Genomic DNA, 14922 nt, shown 5'->3' on the forward strand with positions numbered 1-14922 from the left:
ACCAAAGTGCAACCTCTCACACTTGTCAAGAGTTCAATTCCATTTGCCATTCCTTGGTCCATCTTCCCCAACTGATCTAGACATCTTTCCTCACTGTCCACTATAACACCAATGTTGGTGTCATCTGCAAATTTACTAACAATGCTAACTACATTGTCATCGAAATTGTTAATGTAAATAATAAACATTAGTGGACTCAGCACTGACCTCTGTGGCACTCCACTGGTCTTAGGCCTCCAATGGGGTCAAGGAAAGACCGTTCACGTCGCGGCCCTGTTTCCACCAATCATTCCACCACCATGCACAAGAAGAGACAAGAAGACACCATTGTTTGCAGTGTGTGGCAGAACAACTTCTAATTTTGGGTGTGGACAATAAGAAGAATGCCTCCAATCAGAAAGTCAACCTTCCGAGTATCCTTTGACTCCTTCCTCCAAGCCAAATTTAAATCTAATTGGCCTGCACACCTTGGATTTCATGCCATTTATCCCACCATACTCATCTACCATGCGGGTCCTTGTGAAAGATCTTACTAAAGTTCATATAGACAATGTTCACTGCCATGGCATCAACAATTCTCTTGGTGACCTCCTCTGAAAGACAATCCAAACCACTGCACATGCTGTGAAAGAGGACTGCTATCCATTTAATGTGGGCAGCATACACCAGAGTGATGGGGGGCAATATGCCATAATGTCACATGCCATAAGCAACAACAATGGGATTGTCATCTAAGAATATTCAAAATAATCTGTTTTCCAGTCATACATAAATGTTATGTTTGCTTCTGGCACTATTTACCAGTTGCTGATTGTACCAGGCCTGCAGTGACCAGGCATTCCCGCATTGCTTTAGTGTGAACCTTCACAAAAACATTCCAACTCCTATTTGAATAAGTAAAGGATGGAATGAGGCTATCTCTCGTGTTAAAGCTAAAACCACATGGGAAGGCAGTGTGTTTCTTACTCTATTTTCAAGCAATCCTTGGAGCCACCAATCAAAAGAACCATGATTAACCAGTCATCTTGTATCCCAAGCTGGGATCTGGAAATCTACATGCTACAACTTTAACAGGAAGGAGCTGAGGTGAAACTCACCCAGATCCCTCTTTTGAAGATCGTTGACAGTAAATGCCCCGTCTCACTTAGGAAACCTGAACGGAAACCCTCTGGAGACTTTGCGCCCCACCCAAGGTTTCCGTGCGGTTCCTGGGGGTTGCAGGTGGTTGCTGGAGGTTGCAGGTAGGGGAAGCAGCTAGGGAGACTGACAAAAAACCTCCGGGAACCACACGGAAACCTTGGGTGGGGCGCAAAGTCTCCAGAGGTTTCCGTTCAGGTTTCCTAAGTGGGACAGGGGCATAAGGCTACAATCAAGAAATTGCTGATCAGAGAAATGGAAAATCTTGGTAATTGGGTTTCTTACAAGCATAATCTGGCATTCTAGTGCTTTGGGTAATAACAACCATAATAAACCTTCAAAATGATTAGAGGGAACAAAAGATACAAAAAAATAATTATTAGATTAAATTGTGAGCCACACCATTGGATTATTGTCCCTGTGGCAAGAGACTGGGTGGTATTTTGGTACCTACCTGTGGCAGGGTAGAGTGGCCTTTTGAAGTTCCATGAGCTGTAAAGGATATTTACAGATCTTCTGTACTGGCATAATCAGAAATGCATCCAGCGAGAGGTTGGACATGTGTTGGTGGAGTCGGCAGGTCTCAAAAAACAAAGCATAGTCTTGCAGGTTTGAGAGTTTCGTGACTTCGACTACAGCATTGGGGTGGTTAATGCAGTATTCGGAGTAGATCAGAAAATTTTCATGCTGCAAGTGAAGATTCAAGCCATGAACAGAAATAAGACACAATTGTAAGGGAATTGCTCGTCATTTACAATTATAGCTGCCGATGAAATGTGAAATTGAGAGCAAAATACAATGTTACGTACACCATAAAACTACACGGTGCCACAGTGGCGCAACAGTAGAGTTGCTGCATTATAGTGCGAGAGACCTGGATTCAATCCTGACAATAGACAATAGACAATAGACGCAGTAGTAGTCCATTCGGCCTCTCGTGCCAGCACCGCCATTCGATGTGATCATGGCTGATCATCCACAATCAGTACCCCGTTCCTGCCTTCTCCCCATATCCTTTAACTCTGCTATCTTTAAGAGTTCTGTCTAGCTCTCGCTTGAAAGCATCCAGAGAACCAGCCTCCACCGCCCTCCATTATTCACCTGGTTCTCTCTTATTCTGTGTCAGGAATTTAAGGTGATAACCCTTGCCAGTATCATCTCAACTTTACCGGCAGGCTTCAGCGATCTCAGGAGTGCCCAACATTATCTGTTGCAGTCATAATGAAATCCCTCTTTAAGAAGAGGGGATGGCTCGGTTTAATCAGAGGAAGCTCTTCTTCTTCTTCTTGCGTATGGCGTGCACAGCCTAAAGTTGTAGGACAACTTGTTCTATTTGATCTTATTTGATTGTGCACACCGGGTTTATTGCATTTGTCGAAACAGGGCGGACCACGTGAAGGTTGCAATCTCCCACCCCAGAGGAAGCTCTGAAGAATTACATTCCAATGTGCTAAGGCAACCAACAACACAGTAAACACTAGCTGGTGTATGAACTTATAATTACAATCTACGATGGAGGTTTAACACTAGTATATGCCATATTGACATGCGTAGTTTAACAATATTTCACAACCTCTCAGGTTTAAGAAGAATTTATGTGAGCATTTGAAATGCCATGGCAACTAATGCCAGGGAAGGAGATTATTTTTGATAGTGCTTATTGATAGCACAACTGCAGTGGGTCGAAGGGCCTGCTTATGTACAGCATGACTCTGATATGGTTTTCATCACTTCCCATCATCAACATGTACAGATTAAATGCAGGTTCATCCCTATTAAGTAATGTCCTCTGATTGTAGATTGAAATATTGTTGGTTCAGAATTTTGTATTTCTAATATTTGACAAGAATTCAATGATTCAATTCAATTATACTTTATTGTCACATGTACCTAGGTACAATAAAATGCTGTGCTTTCATACAACCCGGTAAAATCATATAGCAGACCTCACCTAGAGAGTGCACGGTTGTCACCAAGTACTGGTGCCGACAAAGTTACAAACTTTCACCAAACAGTCCTGTCTTCTGCTTGCAGTGGCGAACCAGGCCTGCCGCCGCACGTGGAAGCAGGCGTCCTCCCTCCGAGTCCCCCATCGTTCTTGGCGCCAGTACCCACCTTCCCCGTCAGGACCCCTCTTCGTTCGCAGCGGCCCTCCTCGCTCTTAGTGGTTCTCCACACTCGGTGGTCCTCCAAACTCAGTTCAGTTCAGTTTTATTGGTCATATGTAGGTTAACACAGGGTCACCGAACAATGAAATGTGTTTGACAAGACAATGGGTCACCTCAGCAATGATATTACAGGGATAAAATGAAGGTTAAAAAAAAAGATAAGATAAAAGTGACATTGGTGGGCAAAACACAATAATAAATAACATAATCAACATATATGATGTGTTTATGAGTTCAGAAGCCTGATGGCATGATGATAAAAACAGTTCTTAAGTCTGGTGGTGCATGCAGCCATGCTCCTATATCGTCTGCCTGACGGGAACAAGGAGAACAGTCTGTGTGCTGGGTGGCTGTGGTCCTTGATGATGCTGTTCTTGATTATGCTGTTCTTGATGATGCTGGCCTTGATGATGCCTTCCGCAGGCACCGCCGGTGGAAAATGTCCTGAATGGCTGGGAGACAGTTGCCAATGATGTGCTGTGCCACCTTCACCACTCTGTAGTGATTTGCGGCTGTGGGCAGAACAGTTCCCGTACCAGACTGTGATGCAGCCCGTCAGCAGACTCTCGTTGGTGCAACTGTAGACGTTTGTAAGGGTGCTGCCGTTCATGACAAACTTCCTCAGTCTTCTCAGGAAAAAGAGCCGCTGGCGGGCTTTCTTAGTTATTGTTTGTGTCCGTGTGCAGTGTCCAAGAGAGGTCCTCAGTGATGTGCACACCGAGGAACATGAAGCTGCTGACCCTTTCAACCTCAGCATCACTGATGTGGATGGGGAGGTGACCACTCCCCTGCTGTCTCCTGTAGTCCATGATCATCTCTTTAGTTTTGCTGACATTGAGAGAGAGGTTATTTTCCTGGCACCAGCTGTTTAGTGCCTTTACCTCCTCTCTATAGGCCATCTCATTATTGTCTGTGATGAGGCCCAGGATGGTCGTGTCGTCAGCAAACTTTAAGATGATGTTGGAGCTGTGCTTAGCAGTACAGTCGTGCGTGAACAGGGAGTACAGGAGAGGACTGAGCACACAGCCCTGTGGTGCGCCTGTGTTGAGGATCAGTGAGGAAGAGGTGTGGCTGCCAATGCTCTCCACCTGGGGCCTGCCCGTCAGGAAGTTGAATATCCAGCCGCAGATCTCCAGTCCAAGATCAAGGAGCTTGGGGACGAGTTTTGAGGGAATTATAGTGTTGAATGCCGAGCTGTAGTCAATGAAGAGCATTCTCACATATGTATTCCCTTTGTCCAGGTGGGTGAGTGGAGTGTGAGTTGCCATGGCGATGGCATCATCCGTGGCCCTGTTTGGCCTATACGCAAACTGAAGAGGGTCCAAGGTGTCAGGGAGAGAGGAGCAGATGTGAGTTTTTACCAGTTGCTCGAAGCGCTTCATGATGACTGATGTCAGTGCGACAAGACGGTGGTCATTTAAACCGGAGATTAATGGTTTTTTTGGAACAGGAACAATGATGGATGCTTTGAAGAGAGTGGAAACCACAGACTGACTCAGGGAGAGGTTGAAGTTGTTGATGAACACTTCTGCCAGTTGATCAGCGCACACCCTGAGAGCCCGCCCTGAGAGCCCGCCCTGGAATAGCTTCCGGCCCTGGAGCTTTGCGGTCATTGACCTTTTTGAAGGACCTCCTCATGTCTGCCGTTTGTAGGGTCAGTGAGGTAGTCCCCCTGCACACCTGTGGACTCATGGTGGGTGCTGTGTTGTCTGCATCGAACTGGGCATAGAAGGTATTAAGCTCCTCCGGGAGGGAACCGGTAGGCTGGACAGTGCTCCTGTTTTTCCCATTGTAATCCGTGATGCAATGTAATCCACTCCACATGCGTCTGGGGTCAGAGCTGTAGTAGTTAGATTCCACTTTGTCCCTGTAGGCTCTCTTGGCTTTCCTGATGGACTTCCGGAGGTCATATCTAGTCCGTGCTTTGAGTTTGGCACAAATTTCCCCTCTGACCCAGGGTTTCTGGTTGGGGTAAGTGCAGATGGTGGCTTTTGGAACAACATCATCGATGCACTTACTTATGTAGCCTAAGACAGAGACTGTGTATTCGTTGATGCTGCCTTCCGATGCATCCTCAAACATCTGCCAGTCGGTTTTGTCAAAGCTGTCCTGCAAGACCTCATCAGCCTCATTGTTCCATTTGTAAATGTCCCTGGAAACTGTTTTTTCCTGTTTTAGTTTCTGCCTGTATGACGGAACAGTGGTGTGCCTTCCCAAAAGCAGGGCGGGGGATAGGCTTGTAGCCCATCTCGGTGGTCGTCCTCACTCTCAACGATCCACCTCCCTCTCGACAGTCCACCCACGCTCTCGATGGTCCACCTCGCTCTCAATGGCCCTCCTCGCTCTCAATGGCCCTCCTCGCTCTCAACGGCCCTCCTCGCTCTCAACGGTCCACCTACGCTCTCTGAAGTTGCTCGTGGGTCCCTCCTCGCTCTTGGCGGCGCAGTTCCCGTCAACGCCGGTGGCTCGGGGCTGCGTTCGGAGTCTGCGATGGGCGAGCCGTTCTTGATGAATGTCTTCGGTCCATGGCGGGCTTGCCTGGACCTGCTGGAGGATGCCCAGGTGAGCAGTTCTGGTGCCCATCCGGGTACACAACAGTGTCAGAATTGGAATTAATTCCAGTGCTATATTAGTCACTTCAGTCTTCAAAACATCTGTCCTAAATGTAAACAGAGTAATACTAAGTTTTACGGTTGCACATATCTGCTGAGGGCTGCGAATTGATATAGGTTCTGAAGAGCTGCAAACAAAATTTGCTTATGGAATAGTCTTCAATGCAAGGGAAGAAACTGCTCCCAAAAGCTTTAATTTATAATATTCACAGCAAGTTGATAGGATGTGTTTGTAAGGTGCATTGAGTTTGCATGGTGTATAATGCACACACAACATTATCCATCTATTCACTGTCAATGTTATTTCACAATAGAGCAGAGAACATCTGTGGAAATGCAACACTACTGCTAACATATAAATTATTCCATTGAAACAAGACAAATGGCAAATTTAGTTTTGTGTGAGTAACACTGGAACTTCACATGGTGCTAACAACAGTAGAAATTATCAATGGATAATATAGTATCAAAGAGGTCTGTTGTTTCCAGCTGTAAGAGTTTTCCTATTAGCACCATTCCATTCTCCCTCCCCCCTCCCAACTGACTCAATGTTTGTATGTAATTTTCCTCAAAAATGACTATTGTATTTGCTCGCACCAGCATTTGAGGAAGAATATTAAACATCACAAACCCCCTGTGTAAAATATATTTCCTCATGTCTCTTGTTTCAGATGAAGAATATTTGCTATGAAATAAGGCATCAGTAGAGATAAAAATCAGATAAGTAAGCTCATTAGATTTGATTATCTGGCTTTTGTTAGATCTTGTTGAACCTGTTGAACCTATTGTCTTAGATGCAAAGATGTTAGTCAGTCAAATAAGATTTGTTGGAAATGGATCACAAGGTTAATTTTTAATGTAGCCTAGATGGAAAGTAACATTAAACTTTATAGGTTAAAACAGGTTAAAATTCAGATATGGCATAAATAATTGTGGTATTGTACATTATAATTAGATTACATAAAAATGTAGGAAAAATTATAAAATGGAGCCCTACTAGATTAAATGTGAAGAAGTTAGTTAATTATGGGTAATATAAATCACATAGTACCTTACAGAATGAGCACAAATGGATTTGGTTATGTGTCATGATCGAGACGTTTAAAGTTGAGAAGTGAAACACCAGGCATATGGTTGTTATTTCTAATATTCCTTCATGAATTTTAAAAAGCGAAGTTTTAGTCAATGCCGAAGACACCTGTTCAGAAGCTGAAGAGAGCATCAAAAGGTTGGTTTGCAGAAGGCCAACAAGTATCTTGTTTGATAGCCTGTTGCTGGAACATGGAAGAACAACCCAGTGCCCCACACGGAAGAGAGGGGAAAATGAGAGAGGGGGGTTTGTTTGAGTTGGCCAGGAAATTTGGAAAGGGAAAAGGGCCAGTTGTTAGCGAGTGCTGGTGGTGTGATTCAGGATAAGAGATGGTTGGGTGGGAATGGGCCAATAGCCGGGGTTGGTTTGCATCAATAGTAGGACAGAATAGTTGGTTAACTGTGAGAAAGTGGTGGGCGAATGTGGAGAAAGAATGCACTCTAAAATCTGGTACTTAATAAACTTTCCAATTGAATGTTTTTTGGCTGAAAGGAAACCCCTGAGTGAGCAGAGAATGTGACATTCTAGGTGCTGCTGTAAAATGACTGGTTCACTTTGTGTTATTCTTAAATATAACAGTATAAATGGAATAAAAGTGAGCCACTTTGAAGGTAACAATTTAATTAGCCTGACAGAACACACGAACAAAAGAAAACGTTACATAAAATATCATCATTTCATTTGCACCTTCCATTCGTCATTTCTTCCACCTCCGCCTTCTTCCATTCACAAATGCTTTCTGAATTGGTTTGGATATCCTGCCACTACAATGCCGGCCCATCAGCTCTGCTCCTGCTGTTTTATTCATCTAAAAGATGTACATCTGTCTAAGATGGATGTTTACGAGTGGCTTTTTGCCATTGATGGGCCAGGTTCGACTACCATGTGATGCTGCATTAGAAAATAGACAATAGACAATAGGTGCAGGAGTAGGCCATTTGGCCTTTCGAGCCAGCACCGCGCCATTCAATGTGATCATGGCTGATCATCCCCAATCAATACCCCGTTCCTGCCTTCCCCCCATATCCCCTGACTCCGCTATTTTTAAGAGCCCTATCTAGCTCTCTCTTGAAAGCATCCAGAGATCCTGCCTCCACCGCCCTCTGAGGCAGAGAATTCCACAGACTCACCACTCTCTGTGAGAAAAAGTGTTTCCTCATCTCCGTTCTAAATGACTTACTCCTTATTGTTAAACTGTGGCCCCTGGTTCTGGACTCCCCCAACATCGGGAACATGTTTCCTGCCTCTAGTGTGTCTAAGCCCTTAACAATCTTATATGTTTCAATGAGATCCCCTCTCAACCTTCTAAACTCCAGAGTGTACAAGCCCAGCTGCTCCATTCTCTCAGTATATGACATTCCCGCCATCCCGGGAATTAACCTTGTAAACCTATGCTGGACTCCATCAATAGCAAGAAAGTCCTTCCTCAAATTAGGGGACCAAAACTGCACACAATACTCCAGGTGTGGTCTCACTAGGGCTCTGTACAACTGCAGAAGGACCTCTTTACTCCTATATTTGATTCCTCTTGTTAGAAAAGGCCAACATGCCATTCACGTTCTTCACTGCCTTCTGTACCTGCATGCTTACTTTCATAGACTGATGAACAAGGACCCCCAGATCCCATTGTACTTCGCCTTTTCCCAACTTGACGTCATTTAGATAGTAATCCGCCTTCCTGTTTTTGCTACCAGTGGATAACCTCACATTTATCCACATTAAACTTAATCTGCCATGCATCTGCCCACTCCCCCAACCTGTCCAAGTCAGTCTGCATTCTCATAGCATCCTCCTCACAGTTCACATTGCCACCCAGCTTTGGATCATCTGCAAATTTGCTAATGTTACTTTGAATCCCTTCATCCAAATTATTGATGTATATTGTAAATAGCTGCGGTCCCAGCACCGAGCCTTGCGGTACCCAACTAGTCACTGCCTGCCATTCTGAAAGGGACCCGTTAATCCCTACTCTTTGTTTCATGTCTGCCAACCACTTCTCTATCCATGTCAGCACTTTACCCCCAATACCATGTGCCCTAAATTTGCCCACTAATCTTCTATGTGGGACCTTATCAAATGCTTTCTGAAAGTCCAGGTACACTGGCTCTCCCTTGTTCGTTTTCCTAGTTGCATCTTCAAAAAATTCCGGAAGATTAGTCAAGCATGATTTCCCCTTCGTAAATCCATGCTGACTCAGACCGATCCTGTTACTGCTATCCAAATGTTCGGCTATCTCATCTTTTATAATTGACTCCAGCATCTTCCCCACCACCGATGTCAGGCTAACTTTCTAGGAGTGGTAGCTATGGGCGCTGGCAAGTGTACTGCCTGAGGCAAGGGATGGAGGAAATGCTGACTTCCAGAGGGAGCAGAGCAGCGTCAGGCTCCACAACGGGAATGGGCCTCTGCTCTCACCAAGAGGTCCTTTACAGTGTTAAAACCTGTAGGCCCATGCCAATTCCAATTCACATCCCAGGATTTTCCAGTACTCCCCTGGGAGTAATCTCTATGTTCTAGGATCAATGACAACCTGCTCAGACCGTAGGGAGGATCCGTTCATGGATCAGGGAGAACAGTGCAGGCGTGAGATCTCTGCATTTCTGCAGAATAGCAATCTGCGTACAGATGGCATCTCTCTGTTCATGTAGATCAGCAGTCTGTTCAGGCATGGCATCTCCATCTTCCCATGGATAAGGCAGCGGCTCTCTGTTCCTGAAGGAGAAACTCCTTGTGGTGACAAAGCCACTTTCAGTCTGTATGAAGGCACTGACACTTTGAATGATCTTCACAGGGTCTTTATGGCCAATGACACCTGACTCAGTAGATGATATGGACAGCGATTGTTGTCTTGCATGATAATGTCTTTCATCTCCAGATCACAAGAAATGTTTTGTTGGCTCTGCACAACCACTTTTGAGAGGAAGGGAAAAGGCTCCTCCTTGCTTCATCCCATCTCTTACATTGGGTCAGGCCAACCCTACAATAAGCCACCATATATTACACTGCAATGTTCACTTACAAATGGTTCCCTACCCTGGTTGTACATCCTATACCAAACCAGTTGGCACAGTACTAGCATGCAGACACTTGTTTCCCTCTGCCTGCTTTCTCACTGTAGCCTATTCATATCAGATGTCTCTCTCTATACCCCCACACCATTCCAGCCACTTATCTGTGTCACTGATGCCAAAGACAGACATAAAGTACTGGAGTAACTCAGCGAAATGGGTGACGTTTTGGGTCGAGACCCTTCTTCAGATTCCAATGTTTAGGGCAGTGTCAGGGGTAATGATGTAGTACTCTATTCCTCTGCAAATTTATCATTTTTCTTGGTCTCCTTTACCTGTTGCTCCACCTCCTCCTCGTTGTTCCGATCCAGTAGTGGTGGCTGAGCTGGAATGGGGAGGAACTTGTAAGATCGTAAACAAGGTAGACTCTCAGGATATCCTGTGGTGATAAATAGCAATAGAAGAGAACACATAAGCTTTGTGCACAGTGCTTCTGTAGCTATGATCATGTGCACATGAAACGCACAATGATCAGAGATGGTTGAATTGACGGTCGGAGATTTCTTTCCCTGATTCTGGACTACCAGCCTCCATCACGCTGGCTTCAACTTGGAATTGGGGAGTCGCAGTGTCCATTGGAAGAGAACCATCCCCTTCAGTCTTGTGAGGTGCTGGGCACTACAATGGCCTCCTCCTGCCTCATTGCCCTCTCTACACTTATCTGTAACCTTGGCTGAAAGAGAATGAGCAAACAATTTATCAAAACTGATGATATTGCTAGAATTGGTGGGAATGTATATGGATTTATGAATGCAGAAAGGTTGGGGTTGAGTGGTGTTGAGTAAGAATGGAAGTATGTGCCCAGGTTTATGTGAATCTTGCTGCTGCGAACAGAATCCTTGAGGAAGACAACCTTCTAATGTCAGAACCTGCCTGGCATACCTCATGAAATCATGCTTTATTTTCTGCATTGACCTGAATGGTCTCGACCCAAAACATCACCCATTCCTTCTCACCAGAGCTGTTGCTTGTCCAGCTGAGTTACTCGAGCATTTTGTGTCTATTTTCTGGATTGCTAGCCTGACTGGCACACCTCCTGCTATTCTGTCCTGAGAGTTCCTTGACTACTCTGCGAATATGCATGTCCCCGACATAGATTTCACTAAGGTCAATAATATATGGAGGACTCTCTCCTTTCTCTCTGGCTGCCCTTCTCTCACCATTGCTGCTGTTGGCTGCCAAGGGTATGTGCTTCTGAGGGAAGAAGCCCTTAGGTGATTGCTGCACGGTTAATTGTTAGTAGTCCTTTGATAACCAAAGAGTATTTCCATATTTACTCTTTGGATTTCTGGAAGTCTATCTTGATGAAAGCTCACATTCGATTATTTGCAATTATATTCTAGCATAAGACAATAGATTGTAATTTTTAATGCTCCCGTTAAGGAGCAATCAAACTTTTATCTATCAATATGTATTTTATTATGAAACTTTAATCCTCTAAACATATGACGTGCAATTAATGTTTTAACAAAGCAAAGTATGAAGTAAGTAACTAACATATTCACTGGCCATGAGAATTAGAATTGTTTTTATTTCAAAAATAATAACATTAATGAATGCATTTCTTATGTCTTTACTGAAGAATATAATAGAAAATATAGTGCTAGACAAGTACCGTTTGATACCTTGTTAAAATATGAATGAATGAACCCCTCCACGCCGGGACCGTCTTTGTTCTCTCAGTGCCCACCACCCCCCCCCCCCCCACCCACTCATGCCAGGTCCCTCTTGCATGCTGGGTGTAATTCATGTCATGGATTGGTATAACAATAGATTCACTTAATTGACTATAAAGATGAGAGACATTTGTACAGACTGTAGCTACTTTTGCTCGGAAGATTGAATGAAACAGAGTAATTTGTGAGATGATCTGTCGAATAAAAGGACATGTTAGTCGTTGCCTTATTTTCATTTATTTCTTCCCAACTGTTCAGTCAGTGTGTTGCAGTTATCTCTCCCTTCTTATGTAAAATACTGAATTGTGGTCTCCTTTGACTCAGAAATTCCACATTCCAGAGATGTGCAATTCAGCAAAAGCCTGGATGTTTCCCTGTTCATTGTAATTCTGTTCAGGCCATTAAATTCGATGGTTAATAGTGAGGTTTCTCAACAAATCTTTTGATTAAAGAGTTAGCACATTGTCAGTTGGATGGACCAAATAATAACTCACCTGTTGAACGAAGACGATTCCAAACTCACTCAAGTATGGATGTTGTGGGTTGTACATCCTCTCCAAAGCTCTCAGAAACTTTTTCTGGCATCGGTAAATTTCCTCGATGTTTGAAAAGAGAATGTAGAGTCGGTCTTCTGAGAACATGTCTGGTCTTTTTTTGCACTGCTTGTAGTAACCCTGGAATAAAAATAGACAGCAAGGATCCAAATTAAAGTTTCTTATATTACAGCAGAATTTACATGTGAATTTACATGTGAATTTTTACAAGCAATATATTAAAGATGTTAATATTGGCCAAATTGAAGACATTATAAAATGGAGGATTCCTGCATTTGTAACATTTGCTTAACCTTTGTCTGTGGAAAATTAGAGGCTGTGGGTGGTGCCAGCCAGTCTGAGCCCTGTAGATGATGGGGAAAGATCCAGATGTCCTCTCTATTGATAATATGTATGAGGATCCTGCAAAGAAACTTCAAGGTGTTATAAATGCATGGGTTTGATTGGATTACTGCAAAGGGATTGTAAATAATGTAAATAATGTTGCAAGACAGTTGCCCTGCTGTTTGCTGATTGACCAAAGTGGGAAGCCCAGGCTGAATTGTTTGTACTGCCAGGGTAAATGTTGCATTATTCAGTTGACTGACTTCCTTCCAGAAGCTTCTGGAGAACCATTGTTTGGGACTCTTTGCAATTGGGTTGGGGGACTGTCAATAATACTTTAATGTAATCGATATGTATAATTGACAAGTTTGCGATCAAGGGTGTTGAGCTGTTCCAGATCGCGAGGGGAGAAATCGGCACCACGGTGTGGTCTTCACATCGGTTTTCCCCACTTCACTAGTCGGAGCAGATCGATCATTCGCGAACTTGGGCAAGGGTCCCAACGAGATCATAGAACAGATAGTCTAGCAGGCACTGGGGGCATTCGTGCCTTTGGGGTTAGAAGCCCCCTTTCTTAGGGTTGGGTTAAAGTCCCTCTCCTTTGGGTTAAAGGCCCATAAAACTTAAACTGAGTCAACAGCTGCAGCTGCTGCTAAGACCATCTGTTCGATAAACTGGGTTAAAGGCTTTGCCCAGAATTGGATATTTGATTGACTGGATATTGGAAAACAAAACTGGGTATTACACAGTGCTAAGCGGCAAAGCACTGCGTTGTTGCTGGGAGCGCAGATTGGAAAGGCACTCTAAAAATCGGCATCGACTGCCAGCGTGAAGAGATTACACGTTGACACCCGATACCAAGTAGGTGGAAAGGAAGATCCTTTTTGATAAGGTGAGCCTATGTGGGTTAGAGTCCCCGCCTGTGTGAGGGTATCTGGATCTCTGAAAATACGGGGGAGGAGTCTCGTAAAGCTATCGGGAACTCAGTGATTAGAGTATAAATTGGTTGAAAATACTTTAATCAATCTGAGAATTCCATATCCCCAAAGACGTTTACTTATAAATTTTGAATTCGAATTTGCCTACGTCAAATTTACGTACTAAAAAATAATTAGATAGAGAAGAACGAGCTGAAAAATTTTTGAGTCAAATTTGCCAATATTCAGAATCTCACATTGAGATCCTGGTCAATTTAAAATGTATATATTTTCTTCCAGATTAATCTGTTTATAATAAAACTTCAAAGTAGTAGTTTAAAGTGTATTTAAGACTGCCGTTGTTGCATTGTGTTTATTGTGTATTGCCTTTGATTTAAATTTTGAATGTTAGATACACTGTTGTAATAGTAGTTTGAATTGCCTGTATAGGGATATAGTTTGTTTGGGACTGTTGTTATAATTGGAGTCCGACTCGTGATTGTTCGGCCAAGGGTTCGTATCCTTCCGATCGCTTTGTCGGGGGAGGGATTGTTCCGTTGGTTGAGCACACAATGAGGAGGGATTAAAATATACTGTGATTTGTTTTTGGAACTGCACAGTTAGCAAGTGCGATATTAGACAAAGGCTTGTGGTTTTTATAGGATTGTGGTTGTGTATGATAATAATTAGTATAATTTCTTGTCTGTGTACAATTTTGCTTGCATGTTTGGAGCTCAGTTGCATGTGTCTGAATTAAGGTTGTTCTAGGTATAGGAAACAGGGCTGCAGGACTGAATTGTTAAGAAGGTGTGAGTGGCTTAGGAGTTGCATCCTTTGTCTAGAAACATGGGGAATCAAAATCACGTGGAACAAGATATGACTGCCGATTCCAAAAGTCTGTTGCAATTAAAATGCAGCGAATTTTCACAAAGAGCTGAACAATTGAAAACCCTTTCTGGAGTATTAAATAAAGAATTAGGGGATTAATTATGGCCCGAGGGAGGCATGGGTACATTGAAGGGAGTGAAGTACATTGAGCAAATTATCTGGCAATGTAGCGATAGTGAGGAGGTAAAGAAGTTAATTGGATTGTTGAAAAATTATTGTGTGGCACGGAAGGCGAGTGGAGAAACTGAAAGAATGGCAAGTTGGAAGGAAGCAACTCGGAATAGAATTGGAGGATAATGAAGCGTACCGACCTTCCAGGCATCTTGAGAGAGGAGCATGGATGTATTAGAGAGAAGCGGAGAAGGGAAATTGGCATCAGTAGGTCTCGAGCATGAGGATCCGCCAGTTGGCATTAGTTTTGGGGGGGACGATGATGAGTACTTAGAAGAATTGGGAAAGAGTTAAAACTAGAAATCCACGGCCACCAC

At 43.7% G+C, this 14922-nt stretch overlaps 1 protein-coding gene across 1 annotated transcript in view; it reads right to left on the reverse strand.

Moving 5' to 3' along the window:
* LOC116980138 (rho guanine nucleotide exchange factor 4-like) overlaps positions 1-14922 on the reverse strand; it is a 60604-nt gene that overhangs the window by 30194 nt on the left and 15488 nt on the right. The window contains exons 3-4 of the mRNA XM_033032248.1: positions 12246-12425; positions 1592-1824 (exon numbers count right to left, since the gene is read on the reverse strand). Coding sequence (XP_032888139.1) covers positions 1592-1824; positions 12246-12425 — 413 coding nt within the window. The remainder of the gene's footprint in view (positions 1-1591; positions 1825-12245; positions 12426-14922) is intronic.

The sequence above is a fragment of the Amblyraja radiata genome, chromosome 13 (genome assembly GCF_010909765.2).
Source record: "Amblyraja radiata isolate CabotCenter1 chromosome 13, sAmbRad1.1.pri, whole genome shotgun sequence".
NCBI classification, from domain to species: Eukaryota; Metazoa; Chordata; class Chondrichthyes; order Rajiformes; family Rajidae; genus Amblyraja; species Amblyraja radiata.